The sequence below is a fragment of the Chlorocebus sabaeus genome, chromosome X, assembly GCF_047675955.1.
Source record: "Chlorocebus sabaeus isolate Y175 chromosome X, mChlSab1.0.hap1, whole genome shotgun sequence".
Classification (NCBI taxonomy): domain Eukaryota; kingdom Metazoa; phylum Chordata; class Mammalia; order Primates; family Cercopithecidae; genus Chlorocebus; species Chlorocebus sabaeus.
The window spans coordinates 104,476,622-104,496,765 of NC_132933.1; the positions used below are offsets into that span (position 1 = coordinate 104,476,622).

At 43.2% G+C, this 20,144-nt stretch overlaps 2 protein-coding genes across 4 annotated transcripts in view; one reads left to right on the forward strand and one right to left on the reverse strand.

The window, feature by feature from the left end:
* The window catches only part of LOC103232922 (uncharacterized), a 66,420-nt gene that overhangs the window by 35,251 nt on the left and 11,025 nt on the right, over nucleotides 1-20,144 (forward strand). The gene's annotated exons all lie outside the window — the stretch shown is intronic.
* On the reverse strand, nucleotides 71-8,007 carry LOC103231913 (putative protein SSX6). 3 transcript variants are annotated; one of them, XM_037992846.2, is made up of 7 exons: nucleotides 7,939-8,007; nucleotides 7,645-7,779; nucleotides 7,386-7,500; nucleotides 6,632-6,724; nucleotides 4,523-4,572; nucleotides 2,419-2,554; nucleotides 71-171 (listed from the first exon to the last, which is right to left on the reverse strand). In XM_037992846.2, exons 1-7 carry the CDS (start codon nucleotides 8,005-8,007, stop codon nucleotides 71-73), a joined length of 699 nt encoding a protein of 232 aa, XP_037848774.2. The 3 variants fall into 3 exon arrangements, with proteins under 3 accessions (XP_037848774.2, XP_072869322.1, XP_037848776.2); XM_073013221.1 differs by lacking the exon at nucleotides 7,645-7,779; XM_037992848.2 differs by lacking the exons at nucleotides 2,419-2,554; nucleotides 7,645-7,779 and having other exon boundaries at nucleotides 112-171.

Consider the following 20,144-nt stretch of genomic DNA (forward strand, 5'->3'; position numbering starts at 1 on the left):
ATACCGGTACTGTAACAGAATAGCACATCTGCAGGGATGTGGGGGATGAGCTGAAAGTTCACTTACGGAGTTACTCGTCATCTTCCTCAGGGTCGCTGATCTCTTCATAAATCACCAGCTGCTTTCTCTCACGCAGTCTGTGGGTCCAGGCATGTTTTCCCCTTTTGGGTCCTATGATAGAGAAGAGTTGGAAGATGAGGGTTGGGTAGGCTGGAGAGTGTTAGTTTCTGTTTTCTCCAAAAATGGAGATGCCTCCCCTCTCCCAAGTGCCCATGGGTCTTCTTTTTCCAGTTTTTCACATTCTCTGGCTTAGAGAGGCTGAGACCTTAGACCCACACCAATACAGGCCAAATGCCAATTAAAGTTTTAGCTTCTGGTTCCTTCCGTTGTGAGGTTTAGATTCCCAACCTCTCCGCTTACAGGAACATTCAACCATACCTCCTTTCATTCTGCACGTATTTGCTAAGGGCACACAGGCATACCTTGTTTTATTGCATCTCATTTTTATAGTGCTTCGCAGATATTGCAATTTTTGGGGGGGAATCCTCACCAATTTTACACTTTTCAACTATTATTATGTCTGTTGTTGTGATCTGTGATCAGTGAGCTTTGATATTATTATTGCAAATGTTTTTGTTGTTTTTTGGTCTTTTAAAGTATTTTTTTTTTTTATTTTTGTGGGTACACAGTAGATGTATATTCTTATGGGGTAAGATGCTTTGACACAGGCATGCCATGCGTAATAATCACATCATGGAAAATAGGGTCTCCATGCCCTCAACCATTTATCCGTGTGTTACAAACAATCCATTTACACTCTCTTAGTTATTTTTAAATGTGTGATTAACTTATTATTGATTACAGTCACGCTGTTGTGTGTAAATGTTTTGGGGGTACCAGGAACTGCCCCTACAGAAGATGAGGAACGTAATTGATCAATGTTGTGTGTGTTCTGACTGCTCCACTGATGAGCTGTTCCCCTCTCTCCTCCTCTTGGGCCTCCCTATTTTCTGAGACACAGCAACACTGAAATTAGGATGATGAAGAACCCTACAATGGTGGCTATGTGTTCAAATGAAAGGAAGAGTCACATGTCTCTCACATTAAATCAGAAGCTAGAAATGGCCAAGGTTATTGAGGAAGGCATGCTGAAAGCCAAGATAGGCTGAAAGCTAGGCCTCTTGAACCAAACAGCCAAGCTGCTGAAATAGAGAAAAGTTGAGTGGTCAGGATAGAAGATGAAACCAGCCATAACATTCCCTTAAACCAAAGTCTAATTCAGAGCAAGACCCGAACTCTCTTCAAGTCCATGAAAGCTGAGAGGGTGACAAAGTTGCAGAAGAAATGTCGGATGCTAGCAGAGGTTGGTTCGTGAGATTTAAGGAAAGAAGCCATCTCTGTAACATAAAAGTGCAAGGTGAAGCAGCAAACCCTGATGGAGAAGCTGAAGCAACCTATGCAGAAGATCTAGCTAAGATCACTGCTGAAGGTGGCTACACTAAAAAACAGATTTTCAATATAGATAAACTAGCCTTCTATTGGAAGGTGATGCCATCTAAAACTTTAATAGCTAGAGAGAATTGACTCTAACTTTGAAAGAAGTTCTACTGTGAGTAAAATGCTATCCAATAGCATCACATACTACAGAGATGTGCTTCATGAAAGGGAGAGCTAATCGATGTGGCAAATTTCATTGTCGTCTTCTTTTAAGAAACTGCCACAGCCACTCCACCCTTCAGCAACCACCACCTTGATCAGCCAGCAGCCATCAACACTGAGGCAAGACCCTCCACCAGCAAAAAGAGTGTGACTCACTGAAGGCTCAGAAGATTGTTTGCATTTTTAACAACGAATTATTTTAAAATTAAGGTGTGTACATTTTTACACATAACGCTATTGCACACTTAGTAGACTACACTATAGTGTAAAATAATGTTTTTATGCACTGCCAAACAAACAAAAAACAATGTGTGTGACCCACTTTATTGCAGTGGTCTGGAACAGAACCTGCAATATCTCTGAAGTACACATGTGTTGAGTATCAGGCGTTGAGCTGACTAAGATATGATTCCAGATTATCACAGATAGAATTGCTTGAGCACCTTTCACATCATCAGGCCTTCTAGATTTAATTTAACGCCTCCAAACAATTTATGAACTATGATTCTTTATTTCTATCTTATGGACTAGGAATCTGGAACTGAGAAAATTTGGAAGACTTGCCCCAAGACACGTGGTTTTTTACAACTTCAGTCTGTGTCTCTGAAAGTCATCTCTAACATCTCATCTGGAGCTGGGTGAGCTCCTCAGCCCAGCCTGGACCCAGGCTTGTCTGGGATCCATGCCACGCACCCAGTCCACACACCTGAACATAGCCAGGGAAGCTACAGTGATTACTCCTGATTTGTTTCCTCTTACCAGATCTCTTGTTAATCTTCTCAGAGGTATTTGCTTTTCCCGGGGGGCACAGCTGTTTCCCATCATTTTGTGGGCCAGATGCTTCTGGTACTCCCTTTGAATCATTTCCTTCCTCTGCTGGCTTCTTGAGCATGATCTTTACAATGTGAAGGTCACAGATAAACAGTATCAGTGAAATTTCTATAGTGCTTTAGAGCTTACAAAGCGGCTTCACATGCATTACCTTAATCAATATTCTCAGCAACGCTGGGAGAGTTACACTTACCTAAATAAGGAGAAACCTGGGAGGTTAGAAGGGAAAGGAAAGGCCTAAATGAATGGGGCTTCCAGGGCTAGAATGCTTATCTTCACACTCTTTTAAGACTGACATTCGTGCAAACAGCAGAAATCTCCATGTAATTGAGAGTGTGGTATACAGAAGATTTGGAGAAAAATAGCATTCTAAGAATTCAAAAGGTCTACAAATGGAAGAGCTTCTATAAAATACAAGGGATCCCATAAAGGCTTGTAGTCAGTTGCTGGGAGTCTAAATGTAAATACGTAGCGAGGGGACAAAACACTGCTGGGAAAGATACTGTGCGGAGATGAATACAAGGAAGGGAGAGGGAAAGAAATGGTTTGCTGAAATTAATCTAGGCAGCAAACAAAGCAGTACCAGATATGGCATAGCACCCTAGAGAGGCACCAACATTGAATGTGGAATTCAGTGAGGTGGTACCCATACCAATTCTGGTTACATTGGGATATGTCACTGACCAACAATCTTAAGCTACTTTTTTCTTTGCTTTTCTTTTTTCTTTTTGAGACAAAGTCTCGCTCTGTCACCAGGCTAGAGTGCAGTAGCGAGATCTCGGCTCACTGCAATCTCCCCCTCCCCCGGGTCAAGTGATTCCCCTGCCTTAGCTTCCTGAGTAGCTGGGACTACAGGCAGGCACTACCACGCCCCACTAAGTTTTGTATTTTTAGTAGAGATGAGGTTTCACCATGTTGGGCAGGATGCTATCTCTTGACCTCATGATGTGCCCACCTCAGCCTCCCAAAATGCTGGGATTACACTCGTGAGTCATCGGGCCTGGCCCTTAAGCTACCTTTTACTCAGCTTCCTCACTTATGAAATAGTGAACAATACATGTAAAATAGGCTAAGGGAAAGTACTCTCTGAGCTTGTAAATACTGTTTAAATGTAATAATAATAACAACAATTAATACCTTTCTGTTTCCTTCTTTGAATTCAGTCTCCACGCTGGCAACCCAACTCCCACATTCCTTTACCCTCTAAACCAGAGTTGATTCTGCACTTGTGGAATCACTCATTCAGGGACCTCCGAGGGATCCCCTGGGCTGGGACTGGGGCTTCCCGGATGCCCCAGGTGCAGACAAGGCCCTCAAGGAGCTCAAGGAGGGGCCAACAGTCAAAGCAATTCCTAAGCCATGCAAGCGGCCCCGGTAACAGAGGAGAGGCCAGCTGGTCCTTCCTGTTGCGAGAATGGGTGTCTCAACGGAAGCACCAGCAGGCCCTATGGGGTAAATCCCTAGTGAGCAACATCTGAACTTCATAAATAAATGCAAATGTGAATGAGCTTTAAATGGCTTGGAGCTCTGGAGTAGACTACCCCTGCCACTGTGCCTCAGGAAAATTCTTTAACATCTCTGTACCATGATAGCCTCATTTTATTATTTTGCTGATAATTATGATCTATAACACGAACTATGATTCTTCGCTTCCATTTGATGGACCAGGAATCTGGAGCTCAGAGAACTTAGAAGATTTGCGCCAAGTCACATGGCTTTTATAAACACCGAAGTGTGTGATTCATTATTATTTGGAGATAATAACAGACACAACATCATAGAGGTCTTCTCATGGATTCAATACATTACTTCATGTGAAGTTATTAAAATAGTATCTGGCATCACTATGAAAACAAAGTATTAAGAATCACAACTCAGTATTATTAAGCTGTCGATGCTACATCAGGTGTTGTGATAGACATGGGGAGAAGGAGGCAATGAGGGCATTTTTGATATGCTCCCACTCTTACCAGTGTTCACATCCGTGAAGGGACAAAGGTTCTCTGGTCCTTTGGATTTGAGAGATACTCACCTTCGGGATGATTCTCTGGAGCCTGCCGAAAGTCATCTGAGGACGTTCAACTGAAAGAGAATACATCAGCATTTTTCTTTGTTGGTAAAGATTTCCAAACTTCAGAGAGACTTCTGTTGCATGAGGGAATTCTGTAGCAGAGGGTTATGAGTCCACTCACTGTTGAGGAGTTATTTGAGATTTGCTTCTGAATTATGTTTAGTCATGGTTGGTGCATTTATCTGTGGTATCAATTCAGAATTTTCCATCTCATGGTTTATCAAATTGGGGTTAAACCCCATCACAGTCTCATCTTATGTCATTACGTATCTTTTACTTTTTCCCAAATAATTAAATTGATTAGTTGGGAATCTGAACTGTATTCACTCAAGATGTGCAACAACTAAAAATCACTGTACACTTGAAATGGGTGAATCTTATGGTATGCGTATTAAGCTGTTAAATGTGTGATGAACCATGGATGATTTATTCCAGTGGCTCTGAAATATTTTCAGTATAAAGACACTCCTTTAATGTCAAAAACTTGGCAGATACTCAAGCACTGGATTGTCAGATCTCTTACAGTGATTGTGGGAGATGGTAGAATCTGGCCTGTTTAGTTGGGGAGTAATAGGTCTATTGGAGATGGTTTGGACATTCTGACCTTATCTTATGATTGCATTGTCAGTGCAGAAGAGCCAATAAACACATACGTCCCCTTTATATTCCTGAAATGCACAAAGATCTCTACCTAAGGACCTGTCTTTTTTTCACCCTATGTTATCTACGGTTTTAATAAAATACAGAGAAACAGAAATCTTCATTACATAATGTGTTCATCACCATTTCTCTTATGATATTTATCCAATATCTACATGCTGTTAATGAAACAATCACTGGAAGTTTTTGGCAAATCTACACTTTTAACATTTTCTTTTTTTTCACTTTTAAATTTTTTTTTTTTTTTTTTTTTTTTGAGACGGAGTTTTGCTCTTGTGGCCTAGGCTGGAGTGCAATGATGCGATCTCAGCTCACCGAAACCTCCGTCTCCCAGGTTCAAGCGATTCTCCTGCTTCACCCTCCTTAGTCGCTGGGATTAGAGGCATGTGCCACCATGCCCGGCTAATTTTGTGCTTTTTTTTTTTAGTAGAAACGGGGTTTCTCCATGTTGGTCAGGCTGGTCTCGGACTCCTGACCTCAGGTGATCTGCCCTCCTCGGCCTTCCAAAGTGCTGGGATTATAGGTGTGAACCACAGTGCCGGCCTTAAAATTTTCTTAACTGTGCTTTGATTCATTAACAGTGTTTAGCAAGAACAACATGTCCTTTAAAAAAGAAATATTTCAAACACACAGAAAAGTATGGGGAATAATATTGAGTTCAGTCGCATCTCAACATTACCCCATGACTATGTTAGATCTGATTTATTTATTCAGAATGTTAGAAACACTATTAACAGGCTGGGTGCAATAGCTCATGCCTGAAATCCCAGCACTTTGGGAGGCTGAGGAGGGTGGACCACCTGAGGTCAGGAGTTTGAGACCAGCCTGGCCAACATGGTGAAACCCTGTCTCTACTAAAAATACAAAAATTAGGTGGGCATGGTGGCCGGCACCTGTAATCCCATTTACTCAGGAGGCTGAGACAGGAGAATCTCTTCAACCCAGGAGGCAGAGGTTGTAGTGGGCTGAGACTGTGCCACTGCAGTCCAGCCAAGAGCGAATCTCCAGTTCAAAAAACAAAACAAAACAAAACAAAACAAAAACAAAACAAAACCAAATAAAAACACTATCAATAAGTCATGACGGAAGCTGTCTGTGCAGCACTCACCAATCCGTGCCCCCACTCCTTCTCCATTTACAGCCAGTCTCCTCAATTTGATGGCTTTTTATTCACATTCATGTTTTATGCATTTACCATTTGCTTATTATCCATAAATATTCATATTCTTGTTTTACATGTTTTATAATTTTATGAATGATCTCTGTAGTTAACTTTCTGTATGCAATTTTTTTTTCACTCAGCCCTGATGTGTATGAGGGAACAAATGCCTGAGGATCCTTCCCAGATAGCTGAGCTGAAAAGCAGTTGGGCTTCAGGAGACCCTTTCCAGCCCCTTCCCATCTACTCACCCTCATTCCTGCGGTTACGGTCATTATTAATATTCCCCTGGAAGTCTGTGGCCCATTTATTACGCATGAAAGGTGGGAGGGTGACATTGAAACCTAGAAAGAAGCAAAATATTTCTTTCTTAAGAGACAAACTTAGGCCTGGCATGGTGGCTCATGTCTGTCGTACCGGCATTTTGAGAGGCTGAGGCGGGAGGATTGCTTGAGGCCAGGAGTTCAAGACAAGCCTGGGTAACATAGAGAGACCCCCACATCTACAAAATATAAAATAAAATTAGTTGGGCATGGTGGCATGTGCCTGTAGCCTCAGCTACTCCACAGGCTGGGCAGGAGGATTGCTTGAGCCCTGGAGTTTGAGGCTACATTGAGCTATGATTGCACTGCTACACTCTAGCCTAGGTGACAGTGAGACTCTGACTCCAAAAGAGAGAGAGAGAGAGAGAGAGAGAGAGAGAAGCCGAGAGAAGGATGGTAGGGTGGGAGATGTGCTGCAATGCCACAGAGACAGTTGGGCTCATCAGAAAAGATGCCTATGGGAGAGAAACGTGCAGGATCCAGGTATAAGCTCCACTGTGGCCAGCCCCTGCCCTCAGCCCTGACAGGATAGGAAAAGCAGAACACCCAGAAGCTGCCTTGCAATTTTTCCCTGCACAAAAGGAAAATGTGGGGTACTTTCTGCAGCCTAAGAACTAGGCAAAGCAGGAAAAGGGATGCTCATGTGTCCCCAGACTTGTCTGTACCTAGAATTTTCTGTTACCTAGTTTAGTCATGGCCTCATACTTTCTCTTCATATGCACACAGTTGATTTTCTCCGAGTATTTCATCTTTTCCCACTCTTTCTTAGAGAAGTATTTGGTAATACCATTGAAGGCCTAGGGGGAAAAAAAATAAAGAAATTCTGGCAGTGACTCAGCTAGGCATTTCTGCCATTCAGTTGGAGCTGCTTCCTGTGTGCTGGATCTAGGAAGTGGGGATGATAATCCATCCTGGTTGACGCCATGGCTAACTGAGAGAACATGGGGACCTTCCCTAGCTTCTCCCCTGCCACACAGTAGGACTTTAATGCTGCTGGCTGTCTCTCTTCCTACCTTGCAGAATGGACTGAAATTCACCAAATGTAGTGCATGGCCACAGACCTGTCTCCAGGGATGCTAGGTGATGATGGAGCGAAGATGGGATGCTCCCAGGGGTCCAGATCTCCCTGGGACCCTGCTCCTTGTCCCCAGTACCTCCGTCCTCCCCTCCTCAGAAATCTAGTCACCCTACTCTATGCCCTGAACCACTGCTATGTCCCCTCCAGGTCACCTCACCATGCTTCTCTTCTCTGATGTTTCAGCGTCATCCCTGGGTCTCTTTGCAAAGGCGTTGTCCCTGTTCATGGCACCGGGAGCAGTCTGACCTGCAAGAGAAACAGCCTGAGACTTTCCAGCCACAGCACCTTTGGTCCTGTGGAGGGAGAAATCTCTGAAGGCCGGCCACATTCAGTCACCTGGAATCAGGTGCTGCATTTCTCCCTCCAGGGCTTATCTGTCCCTGAGTAAGGACATGGGGAGAAGTCAGATGAAAACAGGGAGCCAGGGGGTCTCTGGGAGAAGTACTGATTGGAGATGACAGGTTTCCTATGGGCAAAGCAGCCTTGAGTCTTTGGGAGGGGGTTAGTTAATGTTGTTAGTAGTTTCCCTGGGGCCAGGCTTACCCTGAAAGATGTACAGACCCTTGTTGTGGAGGCAGGGACATAACTGTATAATTTTATTGAGTGGGGGTGTTCTGACACCCCCACTCAATAAATGAAGGAAAGGAAGTGAGTCCCAGAGATAACATAGTCTCTTTGGTGATGGATTTGATCAGGCAGAGGGATGGGGGGTTCTGTTCTGTTGAAGACAAACGACCTTCGCTAATATGAACGGATTTAGAGGCTATTACCGGGTTATTTGTAAATTATAAGAAGGAAGAGCCCACCAACCCTTAGAGAGAATGTGGGGCATTTCAGGTTGCAGTAATCGACCAGGCACAGTGGTTCACGCCTGTAATCCCAGCATTTTGGGAGGCCGAGGCGTGCAGATCACTTGAGCCCACGAGGTCGAGACCAGCCTGGGAAACATAGCAAAACTCCCATCTCTACCAAAAAAAAAAAAAAAAAAAAAAAAAAAAGCACAAAAAATTAGCTGGGGTTGGTGGCACAAGCCTGTAACATCTCAGCACTTTGGCTGGCCAAGGTGGGAGGATCGTTTGAGCCCACGAGGTCGATACCAGCCTAGCCAACCTAGTGAAACCCTCTACTAAAAAAAAAAAATAATAATAAAAAGTATTAGTGGGGGTGAGGTGGTGTGTGCCTGTAGTCCTGAGGCTGAGGCAAGAGGATCTCTGGAGCCCAGGAGGTCGAGGTCAGCCTGGCCAACACAGCAAAACCCCATTCCTACTAACAACAATAACGACAAGAAAATAGCATGGGCGAGGTGGCTCCTGCCTGTAGTTCTGAGGCCGAGGTGGCAGGATTGCTTGAGGCCAGGAGGTCAATACCGACCTGGCCAACATAATGAAACCCCGTCTCTAAAAAGAGTAAATAAATAAATAAATATAAAAATAAAAATACCTACCAAAAAAATCTAGCAGGGGTGGAAGGGCACACACCTGTAGACCTGAGGCCAAGGTGGGAGGATCGCTTGAGCCCAGGATGTTGAGGCCAGCCTGGCCAACATAGTGAAACCCCGTTTCTACAAAAAAAAAAAAAAAAAAAAAAAAAAAAAAAAAGCGTGGGAAGCGTCGTGTACTTCTATACTTCTGTAGTCCTGGGGCCGAGGCAGAAGGATTACTTAAGCCCAGGTGGTCGAGGCCAGCCTGGCAAACATAGCGAAACCGTCCGTACTAAAAAAATGAAAAATAGAAAATATTAGTGGGAGCAGGTTGCTGCCTGTCTGTAGTCCCGAGGCTGAGGCGGGGGGACTGCTTGAGCCCTGGCGGTTGAGGCCAGCCTGGCCAACATGGCGAAACTATCTCTACTAAAAAAAATGAAAAATAAAAAATATTAGTGAGGGCGGGGTGGTGCGTGCCTGTAGTCCCGAGGCCAAGGCGGGAGGATTACTTGAGCCCAGGCAGTCGAGGCCAGCCTGGCCGACATAACGAATCCCCGTCTCTATTAAAATACAAAAATGAAAAAATATTTCTAGGGGTGGGATGGCACAGGCCTGTAGGCGCGAGGCCGAGGCGGGAGGCTCCTCCATGATGATCGTCCTGAAAGGCATTAGTTGTCTTTCAGTCCTCAAGATTTTCGGAAGCCCAAGCACTTGAGGCCCCTACGGAGACTTCCTCCTTTTCTATCTGCCCCCATTGGCCCATCTGGGGTGTCCCTTCAAGAGAACCTACCTCAGAGACAAAGCGGTGGTGGCGGGTCGGCAGCAGTTGGCGACAAAGTGTGGCTGGAGGAGAAGAAAATATTCTGTGATGTCACTGCCCCAGGATGATGGACCAATCAGGGCAGTCAGTGAACTCCGTCTGGCCAATTAGAAGTCAGAACAGTAGGCGGGACAAGTCAAGCTGATGTGTGGTCTCTCAGTCCAGGCTCCAGGGACAGAACCTTCTCAAAGCGAGGGCAGAGACTCTGATTTTCCCGCCTAAAGCATCCCCTGGGATTGGCTACTCCAAGTTCAGAGTACGCATGCTCTGATTTTCTCTTTAGATTCTTTCAAAATCAGAGTACGCATGGGCTGCTTTTATCTTGTCATTTTTCCTATCCCCCTCACCACCCCCCGTGGTGCATTTGTTATCCAGTTTTAATAAGCAGTGTATACGAAGCAGGTCGCCATCTCAAATCCTTCCTGTCAGCTTCTAACTTTTTCAGGTATGGGATTTTTCCTAGGAACTCTGTAGTAACGTAAGAAATTTGGGCTGGGCGCGATGGCTCACCCTTGTAATCCCAGCACTTTGGGAGGCCACAGCTGGTGGATCGTTTGAACCCGGGAGGCAGAGGTTGCAGTGAGCCACGATCATGCCAGTGCACCCCAGCCTGGGCAACAGAGCGATACCCTGTCTCTTATCTCTACAAAAAATAAAATAAAATTAGCGAGATGGGGAAGTGTGCCTGTAGTCCCAGCTCTTAGGAGGCTGAGGATCGCTTGATCCCAGGAGTACGAGGTTGCCCCAAGCCATGATCTGGCCACTGCTGCCTACCTGGGCCACAGAGCGAGATCTTGTCCAAAAAAAAAAAAAAAAAAAGAGAGAGAGAGATGGAGAGAAAGAAAGAAAGAAAAATTTCAGTGAGCCTGTCCCAGTGGCTCATGCCTATAATCCCAACACTTTGAGGGGCTGAGGCAGGAGGTGGAAGGATCACTTGAGGCCAGGAGTTCCAGAACAATCTGAGATACATAGCAAGACTCCCATCTCTATAAAAAATTTTTTTAAAAAGAAATTTAAACTAAAAAAATAAAAAACAACATTTCTATATGTTTTTTTCTAGAAGACCAAGGAACCAGAAATATATTTTACCCATTGATATTAATAGTATTTATAATTATAGCATTAAAAAGAATATGTAATTAGGGTCCACTGTGTTCATCAGGGAGCTTAGAAGTCAATTTGTCTAAGAAGTCTCCCCTACCCCCATCCCTAGTACCTCCAACATGTCCCTGTTCCTCTCTGGGCTTTCCATCTACACCCCTGATCTCTCTAAGATCCTCCCAAAATGACAGCGATCTCTGTTAGGGCAGGGACAGGGCAATGGCCCTTGGGCCCAGCACAAAGCCCTTTATGTACATCTTCCCATTAATTTTCACAACGTTCTTTTGAGCTAAATACTATTATCATCCCCAGTGTGCAGATGTTGAGACTGAGGCTCAGAGAATTAAGCAGTCTGCTCAAGGTCAGTGGGTGACAAAGCTGGGATTCATCCCCAAGATGAATTGAGTCCAAAGTCTGTGCTTTTATTTGTGTATTTCTTTATTTTTAATTGAAATAATTTTTTTAGAGATGGGGTCTTGCTATGTTGCCCCCACTGAACTGGAAGGAACTGCTGGCCTCAAGCAATCCTCCTGCCTTGGCTTCCCAAAACACTGGGATTACAGGAGTGAACCACCCCACGACCAGCCTCAAAGTCTGTGCTTTAAATTACTCTTCTATATTGCCTCAACTATTTGTTGAATGAAAGAATGCATCTTACAACTGCAAAGGTTTTTTAACATAATTTACATCACTCCTTACAATCACCCCAAATTCCCTCTGGCTGCTGTAACAAATTACCACAAACTTTGTGGCATAAACAACATAAATTTATTCTCTCACAAGTCTGGAGGCCAGAAATCTGAAATCAGTTTCACTGAGTTGAAATCAAGTTGTCAGCAGGGCTGTACTCTTCTAGAGGCTCTAGGAGAGAATCTGTTCCTTGCCTCTTCCAGCTTCCAGTGATTGCCAGCATTTCTTGGCTTGTGGCTTGATATGGTTTGGCTCTGTGTCCCCACCCAAATCTCATCTTGAATCATAATCTCCACGGATTAAAAATCCCCTTGGGAACGGTTTTCCCCCATGCTGTTCTTGTGACAGTGAGTTCTCAGGAGATCTGATGGTTTTATAAGCATCTGGCATTTCCCCTGCTTGCACTTCTGTCTCCTGCCACCATGTGAAGAAAGTCTTTGCTTTCTCTTCACCTTTGGCCATTATTGTTTCCTGACGCCTCCCCAGCCTTGTGGAACTGTGAGTCAATTAAATCTCTTTCCTTTGTAAATTACCCAGTGTAAGTAATGGTGGAAGGATGAAAGGCAAAAGCAAGTGCAGGAGACAGACAGAGAAAATGTGACTAAGCTCCCTTTTATAACAAACCCAGTCTTGCGATAACTAATCCACTCTTATGACAATGGCATTAATCACTTCCTGACAGCCCCACCTCTTAATATTGTTACAATGGCAATTACATTTCAGCACAAGTTTTGGTGGGGACATTCAAACCATGGCAGTCATACTGCCTTCTTCTCTTCTGTCTGTGTCAGATCTCCCTGCCTCAATCTGATAAGGACACTCATTATTATATTTCGGGCCCATCCAGATAATCCAGGAGAATCTCCCCATCTCAAGAGCTTTAACATAATTACTTTTTTGTTTGTTTGTTTGTTTTTTGAGACGGAGTCTCACTCTGTCACCCAGGCTGGAGTGCAGTGGTGTGATCTCGGCTCACTGCAACCTCTGCCTCCCGGGTTCAAGCAGTTCTCTGCCTCAGCCTCCCGAGTAACTGGGATTACAGGTGTCTGCCACCATGTCCAGCTAATTTTTGTATTTTTAGTAGAGATGGGGTTTCACCATATTAGCCAGGCTGGTCTTGAACTCCTGAACTTGTGATCCACCTGCCTTGGCCTCCCAAAGTACTGGGATTACAGGTGTGAGTCATGACACCTGGCCAACATAATCACTTTTTTTATTGTACGTTAACACTCACAGGTTCCAGGGGTTACTATGTGGCTGTCTTTTGGAGGGACATTGTTCAGTCTACCACAGCCTGCCCTCTGGCCCCCGAGGATTCACATCTCTCCCACATGCAAAATACATGCACCCCTTCCCCAAATCCTCAAATGTCTCAAACCATGTAACATTCGCTGAAGTCCAACATCTTATCCAAGTAAGATCAGCTTAGAAGTACCAAGTCTCCTCATCTAAAACAGATATGGATGAGACTCTGGTTATGAAACATCCTGGGGCAAAATTCTCCTGTTGTGAATTCGTGACACTAGAAAACAAGTTATCTGTTCCAAAAATACAGTGGCAGGACAGGCGTAGGATAATAGTTACAGATGTTTCCATTTCAAATGGGAGAAAATGGAAGAAAGGAAGGAGTCACTGCTTCCAACCATTTCGAAATTAGCGGGACAAATTCCATTTGGTTTCAAGGACTCAGAATAATCCTCTGTAGCTTGAAGCTCTCCCCTCTGGTCCCATAGCCCTCCTCTCAGAATGTATGTCATAGTGATTCACACCTTTAGACCAGCAGGTCCTTTGTGGATCTTTCCCAGATAATATCATTTCTATTACTGGCTATGGCTGAGCATAGTGGAAGAGCTCCTTGAGTCATGTGCCTAGTCTCTTCAGCACTAGCAAACATGGCCCCATTCTTGACTTTCTCCCTAGAGCATACCTTCCTGACAGTGTCTCTCCTAATTTTAGTGTCTTTTGAAATCTTGATAGGCTGAGAATTTCCCTGGATCCTTTTTGCTTAAGAGTCCTTTCCTCAGTTTATCCCTTTCCTCTAACATTTTACTAGTACTTGGATTGGAGTCCAATATAAAAATGAAAAATTATGGGACTAAGACTGGGGGTAAAAAATGATGGAATCTCTAGGCAAGTTGTTGAGAGTTTATGAAGGATGACCCTTGAGAAGAGAGTCTTACATATGATCAGACTGGATGGGATTGAAAATAAATTGTTTATCAGTTTTTCTAAAAATCGAACATTAGTGTCAAGGGTGCACTGAAGCAGGGTGAGTCTGCTCCTCTAGGTTTGAAATAGGTTTCCTTAATATGTTGATCTGTTTTTCTTTATCGTTTAAATAATCAGTCTAAAAAACTGGGGATTTTGTGTTTTAAGATAGTTTCCTAACTGCATTTATTAGGTTTTTGTTTTTCTTTTCGTTTTCTGAGACGGAGTCTCGCTCTGTCACCCAGGCTGGAGTGCAGCGGTGCAATCCAGCCACCGTAGTAGGCAAGGTTGCTCACTACAACCTCCACCTCCCAGGTTCAAGTGATTCTTGTGCCTCAGCCTCCCGAGTAGCTGGGATTACAGGGACCCACCACCACACCCGGCTAATTTTTGTGTTTTTAGTAGAGACAGGGTTTCACCATGTTAGCCAGGCTGGTGTAAAACTCCTGGCCTCAAGTGATCTGCCTGCCTTGGCATCCCAAAGTGTTGGGATTACAGGCATAAGCCAGTGCACCCAGTTATAATTAGCAATTGTACAATAAATTTACTTTGTACAATGGTTTTGAACCAAGATCCCAAGCCTAGGGGCCACCAGCCAAACAAATCACAAGACTCTGGGGCAGTTGAATGAGATCTCTTGTAGTCTTTGAGTAGTATTTTGGGACTGGGTTGAATTAAAGCAGAGTACCAACTCTACAAAAGGGAGCACTAAGTGAATTAAAGGATTTGGGGGTCAAGTTCTGTCAAGTGAAACATGTAGACATTCAGGGAATAAGAGTCTCATTATGATATGAAGACTTATTCTGACGTCTTGGGAAAAGCTGTCTACAATGTGGAAACATCAACTTCTCATCCTGATTTGTCATTCGAATGTCTCTGGTTATGGCATTGGACACTTTGGTGAACTTTTTGTGTGGTCTATACATCAGGCACAAGATTTGTTCTTTAGAATTTATGCAGTTTTATTATATAGGTCTTGTAAATCAAAAATAAAATCCTAAGCCCCCTGCCCCCAACTATCTGAATGGACTTCCTCCTAAGCCAGGGCTCTTTTAAAATTTAACCTGAGAGACTGTTTCAGGCCATTACAGGAAGTGTGGGTCAGGCATGCCTCATTATACATACCTCTCTGGCATCAACATCAACATAGATTTGAAGTCTAATAAGAAACATGTTGGCTGGGTGCGGTGGCTCATGCCTGTAATACTAGCACTTTACGGGGCTGAGGAGGGTGGATCACGAGATCAGTAGATCAACACCATCCTGGCTAACACAGTGAAACCCTGACCCTACTTAAAATACAAAAAATTAGTCAGGCATGGTGACACGTGCCTGTAGTCTCAGCTACTTGGGAGGTTCAGGCAGGAGAATCACTTGAACCCGGGAGCCGGAGGTTGCAGTGAGCAGAGAAGGAGCCACTGCACTGTAGCCTGCCTTGACTATAAATCCCCACTTCTCCTTGGTGGAGTTGAAGTCGATCCCAATATCACTCTCCCACTGCAAGACCCCATTGCAGTGGTCCCTGTGCCTATCACAGTAGTCCTGCCACTGAGTAAAGTCGTCCTTATGATCTCTTTTTTTATTTTCAGAGACAAAGTGGGTGATATTGGTTGTAATTGCCCAGCTCAGAGGGCAGAGGGAGAGGTAGGAAAGGAATGCTCAGTTACTGGCCAGCTTTGATGAGACTGCAGTTTTTCTAGGAACTTTCCAAGCCCCCTATTCCTTAATGTTATCACACCACTTTGGGCTAGCACTGGGCCAGCCCTGCCAAGTGTCTGCTCTATACGTTTACAGAACAGGTAATAGCCTTCCAGAAAACAAGGAGAAAAAAGAATGCAACTTAGAAAGCTCCACCTGGGCTGATCCTTCATCGGTGGCCTCTGACCTTTTCCCACTCTAAGCCATCTCATCCTCCAGTGGGGACCAAACCATCAAGGGTTTTGTTACTGGGAACTGTCCTGAACTCCAACCACTTCCCACCTCTTCTGTGGCATCTGTAGGGTTGGGTTTGGGAAGGAAGCCAGCAGCTATTCCTCTTCTGGAACCAGATATGCCTTTACATTTTAAAGGTAATTTGAAGTCATTACTAACAACAACTAAAATATATATACCACTTAACTACATGACAGGTGCTATTCTAAGTGCTTTACATGTATTTACCCATCAAATCATAGCAATCAAATGAGTTCGATAATGTGGTTATCCCCAGTTTACTCTTGAGTAGCCTGAGACACAGAAAGGTTATATGACTTACACAAGGTCACACAGCTTAATAAGTTGAGAAGCCAGAAACTGAACCCAAGCTATCTGGTTCCATAGTTTGTACTGTAAAATGCTAGTGTTAACTGTACACAGCAGTTCATGGCTGTAATCCCACCACTTTGAGAGGCGGAGGTAGGAGGATTGCTTGAGGACAAGAGTTCAAGATCAGCCTGGGCAACACAGCAAGACCCTCTCTCTGCCAAAAAAAATATTTTTTTTAATTACCCAGACGTGGTGGTGCACACCTGTAGTCCCAGCTCCATGGGAGGCTGAGGCACTTAAGCTGAGGAGGCTGGGATTACAGTGAGCCATGACTGTGCTATGGAACTCTAGCCTAGGCATCAGAGTGAGGCCCTGTCTAAAATAAAAGAAAATGAAATGCTAGTGCCTTTAACCGTTCTACCATGCTATCATTCATTAGTATCTGTATCCATTCCTTGAACAGCAAAAGAACTTCTCTTTTCTTTCCTGTCCCTCCTCCCATCTTCCATGTTTATATAATACCTGCAATTTTATTTCAAAACTATAATTTTTTTAAGTTTACAATCAAAAGTTTACACTGTTTAATACATTTTACTGTTTTTCTTTTCACCATTGCTTATTGAAAACACCTCCTTCCTCTTACATTTACTTTTCTCTTCTCATAAGACTATATACCAATAGTGATTTCTGAAGGATATATGTGTCATGAATTTTCTGAAATAATTCTTCCCTCATTCTGGATTATCCTGGCTGTATATAGATATCTAAGTTCAATTTTGTTTGTTTGTTTGTTTTTGTTTTGGTTTGGTTTTTTGAGGCAGTGTCTGGCTCTGTCACCCAGGCTGGAATGCAGTGGCACCATCTGGGCTCACAGCAATCTCTACCTCCTGGATTCAAGCGATTCTCCTGCCTCAGCCTCCCAAGTAGCTGGGACTACAGGCACGTGGCACCACACCTGGCTACTTGCTGTATTTTTTGCAGAGATGGATTTTGCCTTGTTGGCCAGGCTGGTCTCAAACTCCTGAGCTCAAGGTATCCTCCCATCTTGGCCTACCAAAATGCTGGGACTATAGGCGTGAGCCACTGCGCCTGGTCCAAAGTTATTTTTAATCAGCTCCTTGAAAAACTTCTCCATTGCATTCTCTCTTCTCTCTTTCTCTCTGGGGACTTTCAGGATTTTATGTTTATCCTAGAAATTTTACTCCTAGGGCGTGTGTGTGTGTGTGGTCGCACGCATGTGTGTTAATCAGGTTCAGAACTAGGTGAATCTTTTCAGTTTGAAGATTCATGTGTTTGTTCAGTTGAGAAAATTCTAGAACATTATTTCTTCAAGTACTGCCTTCTCTACAGTCTGTCTTTTTTTGTTTTTTTCTTTTTCTTTTTTGAGACGGAGTTTTGCTCTGTCACCGATGGTAGAGTGCAGTGGCACAACCTCAGCTTACTCCAACCTCTGCCTCCCGGGTTTAAGTGATTCTCCTACCTCAGGCTCACCAATAGCTGGGATTTCAGGTGCCCACCACCACACCGGGCTAATTTTTGTATTTTTAGTAGAGACGGGGTTTTGCCATATTGCCCAGGATGGTCTCAAACTGCGGACCTCAGGTGATGTGCCTGCCTTGGCCTCCCAAAGTGCTGGAGTTATAGGCGTCAGCCACTGAGCCCGGCCCAGTCTTTCTATTCTGTATGTCTGGATCTTCTATTGGATGAAAGTTGAAACTTCTGGAATCTGTTCTCCATTTCCTTTATTATTTTCATTTCATGCTTTCTATTTCGTAATCCTTTTCTGCTGTATGGTGAAGTAGTGCCATGCTTGAACACATTTTTTCATTGGGTTGTTCCAGTTTCTCTTATTGATATGCAAAAGTTTTGTTGTATATTAGAGATGGTTACTTTTAATTTATTACAGATGCTTCACCATTTTCTCCAAAAGTTGCCTTTTTAAACAGTTGTTTATGGTGTCTGTTGAATTAGATAATACTTTAATTTTCACCTTTAAATTTGTCAGATTCATTGTTCACAGCCTTGGTGTAATGTCAGGAAGTGCCTATGCCAACTCAAGATGTCTTACATGGTAATATTTTCCTAAATTTTCATCTAGTTCTTTATGACTTCACGTTTTCACATTTAAGTCACTGAAGTTTTAGAATTTATTATTTTATGTGGTTCAAAGTAAGGATTTAATCTTCATTTTTTCAAATGGATAGACACTTGTCAAGCAATCATTTATTATACAACCCATCATCTTTTGCCCCTATTTGGAAATGCATGCTGAAGTTTGCATATAGATTAGTCTGTTTCTTGACCTTCTATTTTATTTCACTAATAAATGTTTCCATGTGTTTTCATTTTTGATTGCTGCTGTAACAAATTTTCAATAGCTTAGACAACCCTGGGCATGGTGGCTCACTCCTGTAATCCCAGCACTTTGTGAGGCCGAGACCCGTGGATCGCTTGAAGTCAGGAGTTCAAGACCAGCCTGGCCAACATGGTGAAATCCCCTCTCTATTAAAAATACAAAAATTAGCCAGGTGTGGTGGTGCACACCTGAAATTCCAGCTACTCGGGCCGCTGAGACAGGAGAATCACTTAAACCCGGGAGGCGGAGGATGCAGTGAGCTGAGATCACCCCACTGATCTCCAGTTTGGGCGACACAAGTGAGATTCCATCTCAAAAAATATTTTTATAGCTAAGACAATTTTTGAAAAAGAAGAATGAAATGGGAGGAATGGTTCTACCATATTTCAATACTTCTTATATAGCTATAAGAATCAAGACTGTGTAGTACTAGGAGAAGAACAGACATATAGATCACTGGAACAAAATAGAGAACCTAGAAATAGCCCCACACAACAGATTTTTTACCAAGAGACAAAAAGAAGGAAGGATCGTCTGCTTAACAAAAGGTGCTCGAGCAGTTTCAAAAAAAACAAAAAACAAAAACCTAATCTTCATACCTTTATATATATATTTAAAAAAAACTCAAGTGGATCCTAGACTTAAATCTAAAATATAAAACTAAAAAAAAAAAAAAAAAAAAAAAAAAAACCTTTTACAAGAAAGCATAGGAGAAACATCTGAGATCTAGGGCATAGTGAACGGTTCAAAAAGCATAATTCATAAGGAAAACAAATAAATTAGATTTCACCCAATTTAAAACTTGTGCTCTGGAAGAAACCCTGTTAAAAGGATGAAAAAACAGAGTCTTGACTAGGAGAAAATGTTTGCAAACCACATATCCAAGGAAGGACTCACATCCAAAATAAATAATGGGTAGGTATAGTACTCTCAAAACTCAACAGTAGGCTGGGCATGGTGGCTCACACTTGTAATCCCAGCACTTTGAAAGGTCGAGGTGGATGGAGGGCAGATCCTTTGAGGCCAGGAGTTCGAGATCAGCCTGGGCAACATGGCAAAAACCCATTTCTACTAAAATACAAAACTTAGACAGGTGTGATGATGCACACCCGTAATCCCAGCTACTGGGGAGGCTGAGGCAAGAGAATCGCTTGAACCTGGGAGGCGGAGGTTGGAATGAGCCAAGATCATGCCACTGCACTCCAGCCTGGGTAATAGAGCAAGACTCTGCCTCGAAAAAAAAAATTTTTTATTAATTAATAAAAAACCTCAATGGTAAAAAATGCAAACAAATAATCCAATTACAAAATCATGAAAAGATATGAACATACATTTTACTGAAGAGGAAACAAGGAAATAAGTACATGAAATGATATTCAGCACTAATTTGTTTCACTAGATGCAAATTAAGACCATGATGAAGCATCACTATACACTTATTACAACAGTTAAAAGACACAGTGACAACACCAAATGGTGACAAGGATGCAGAGAAAATATCTCATTAAGTGCTGCTGGGAAGGT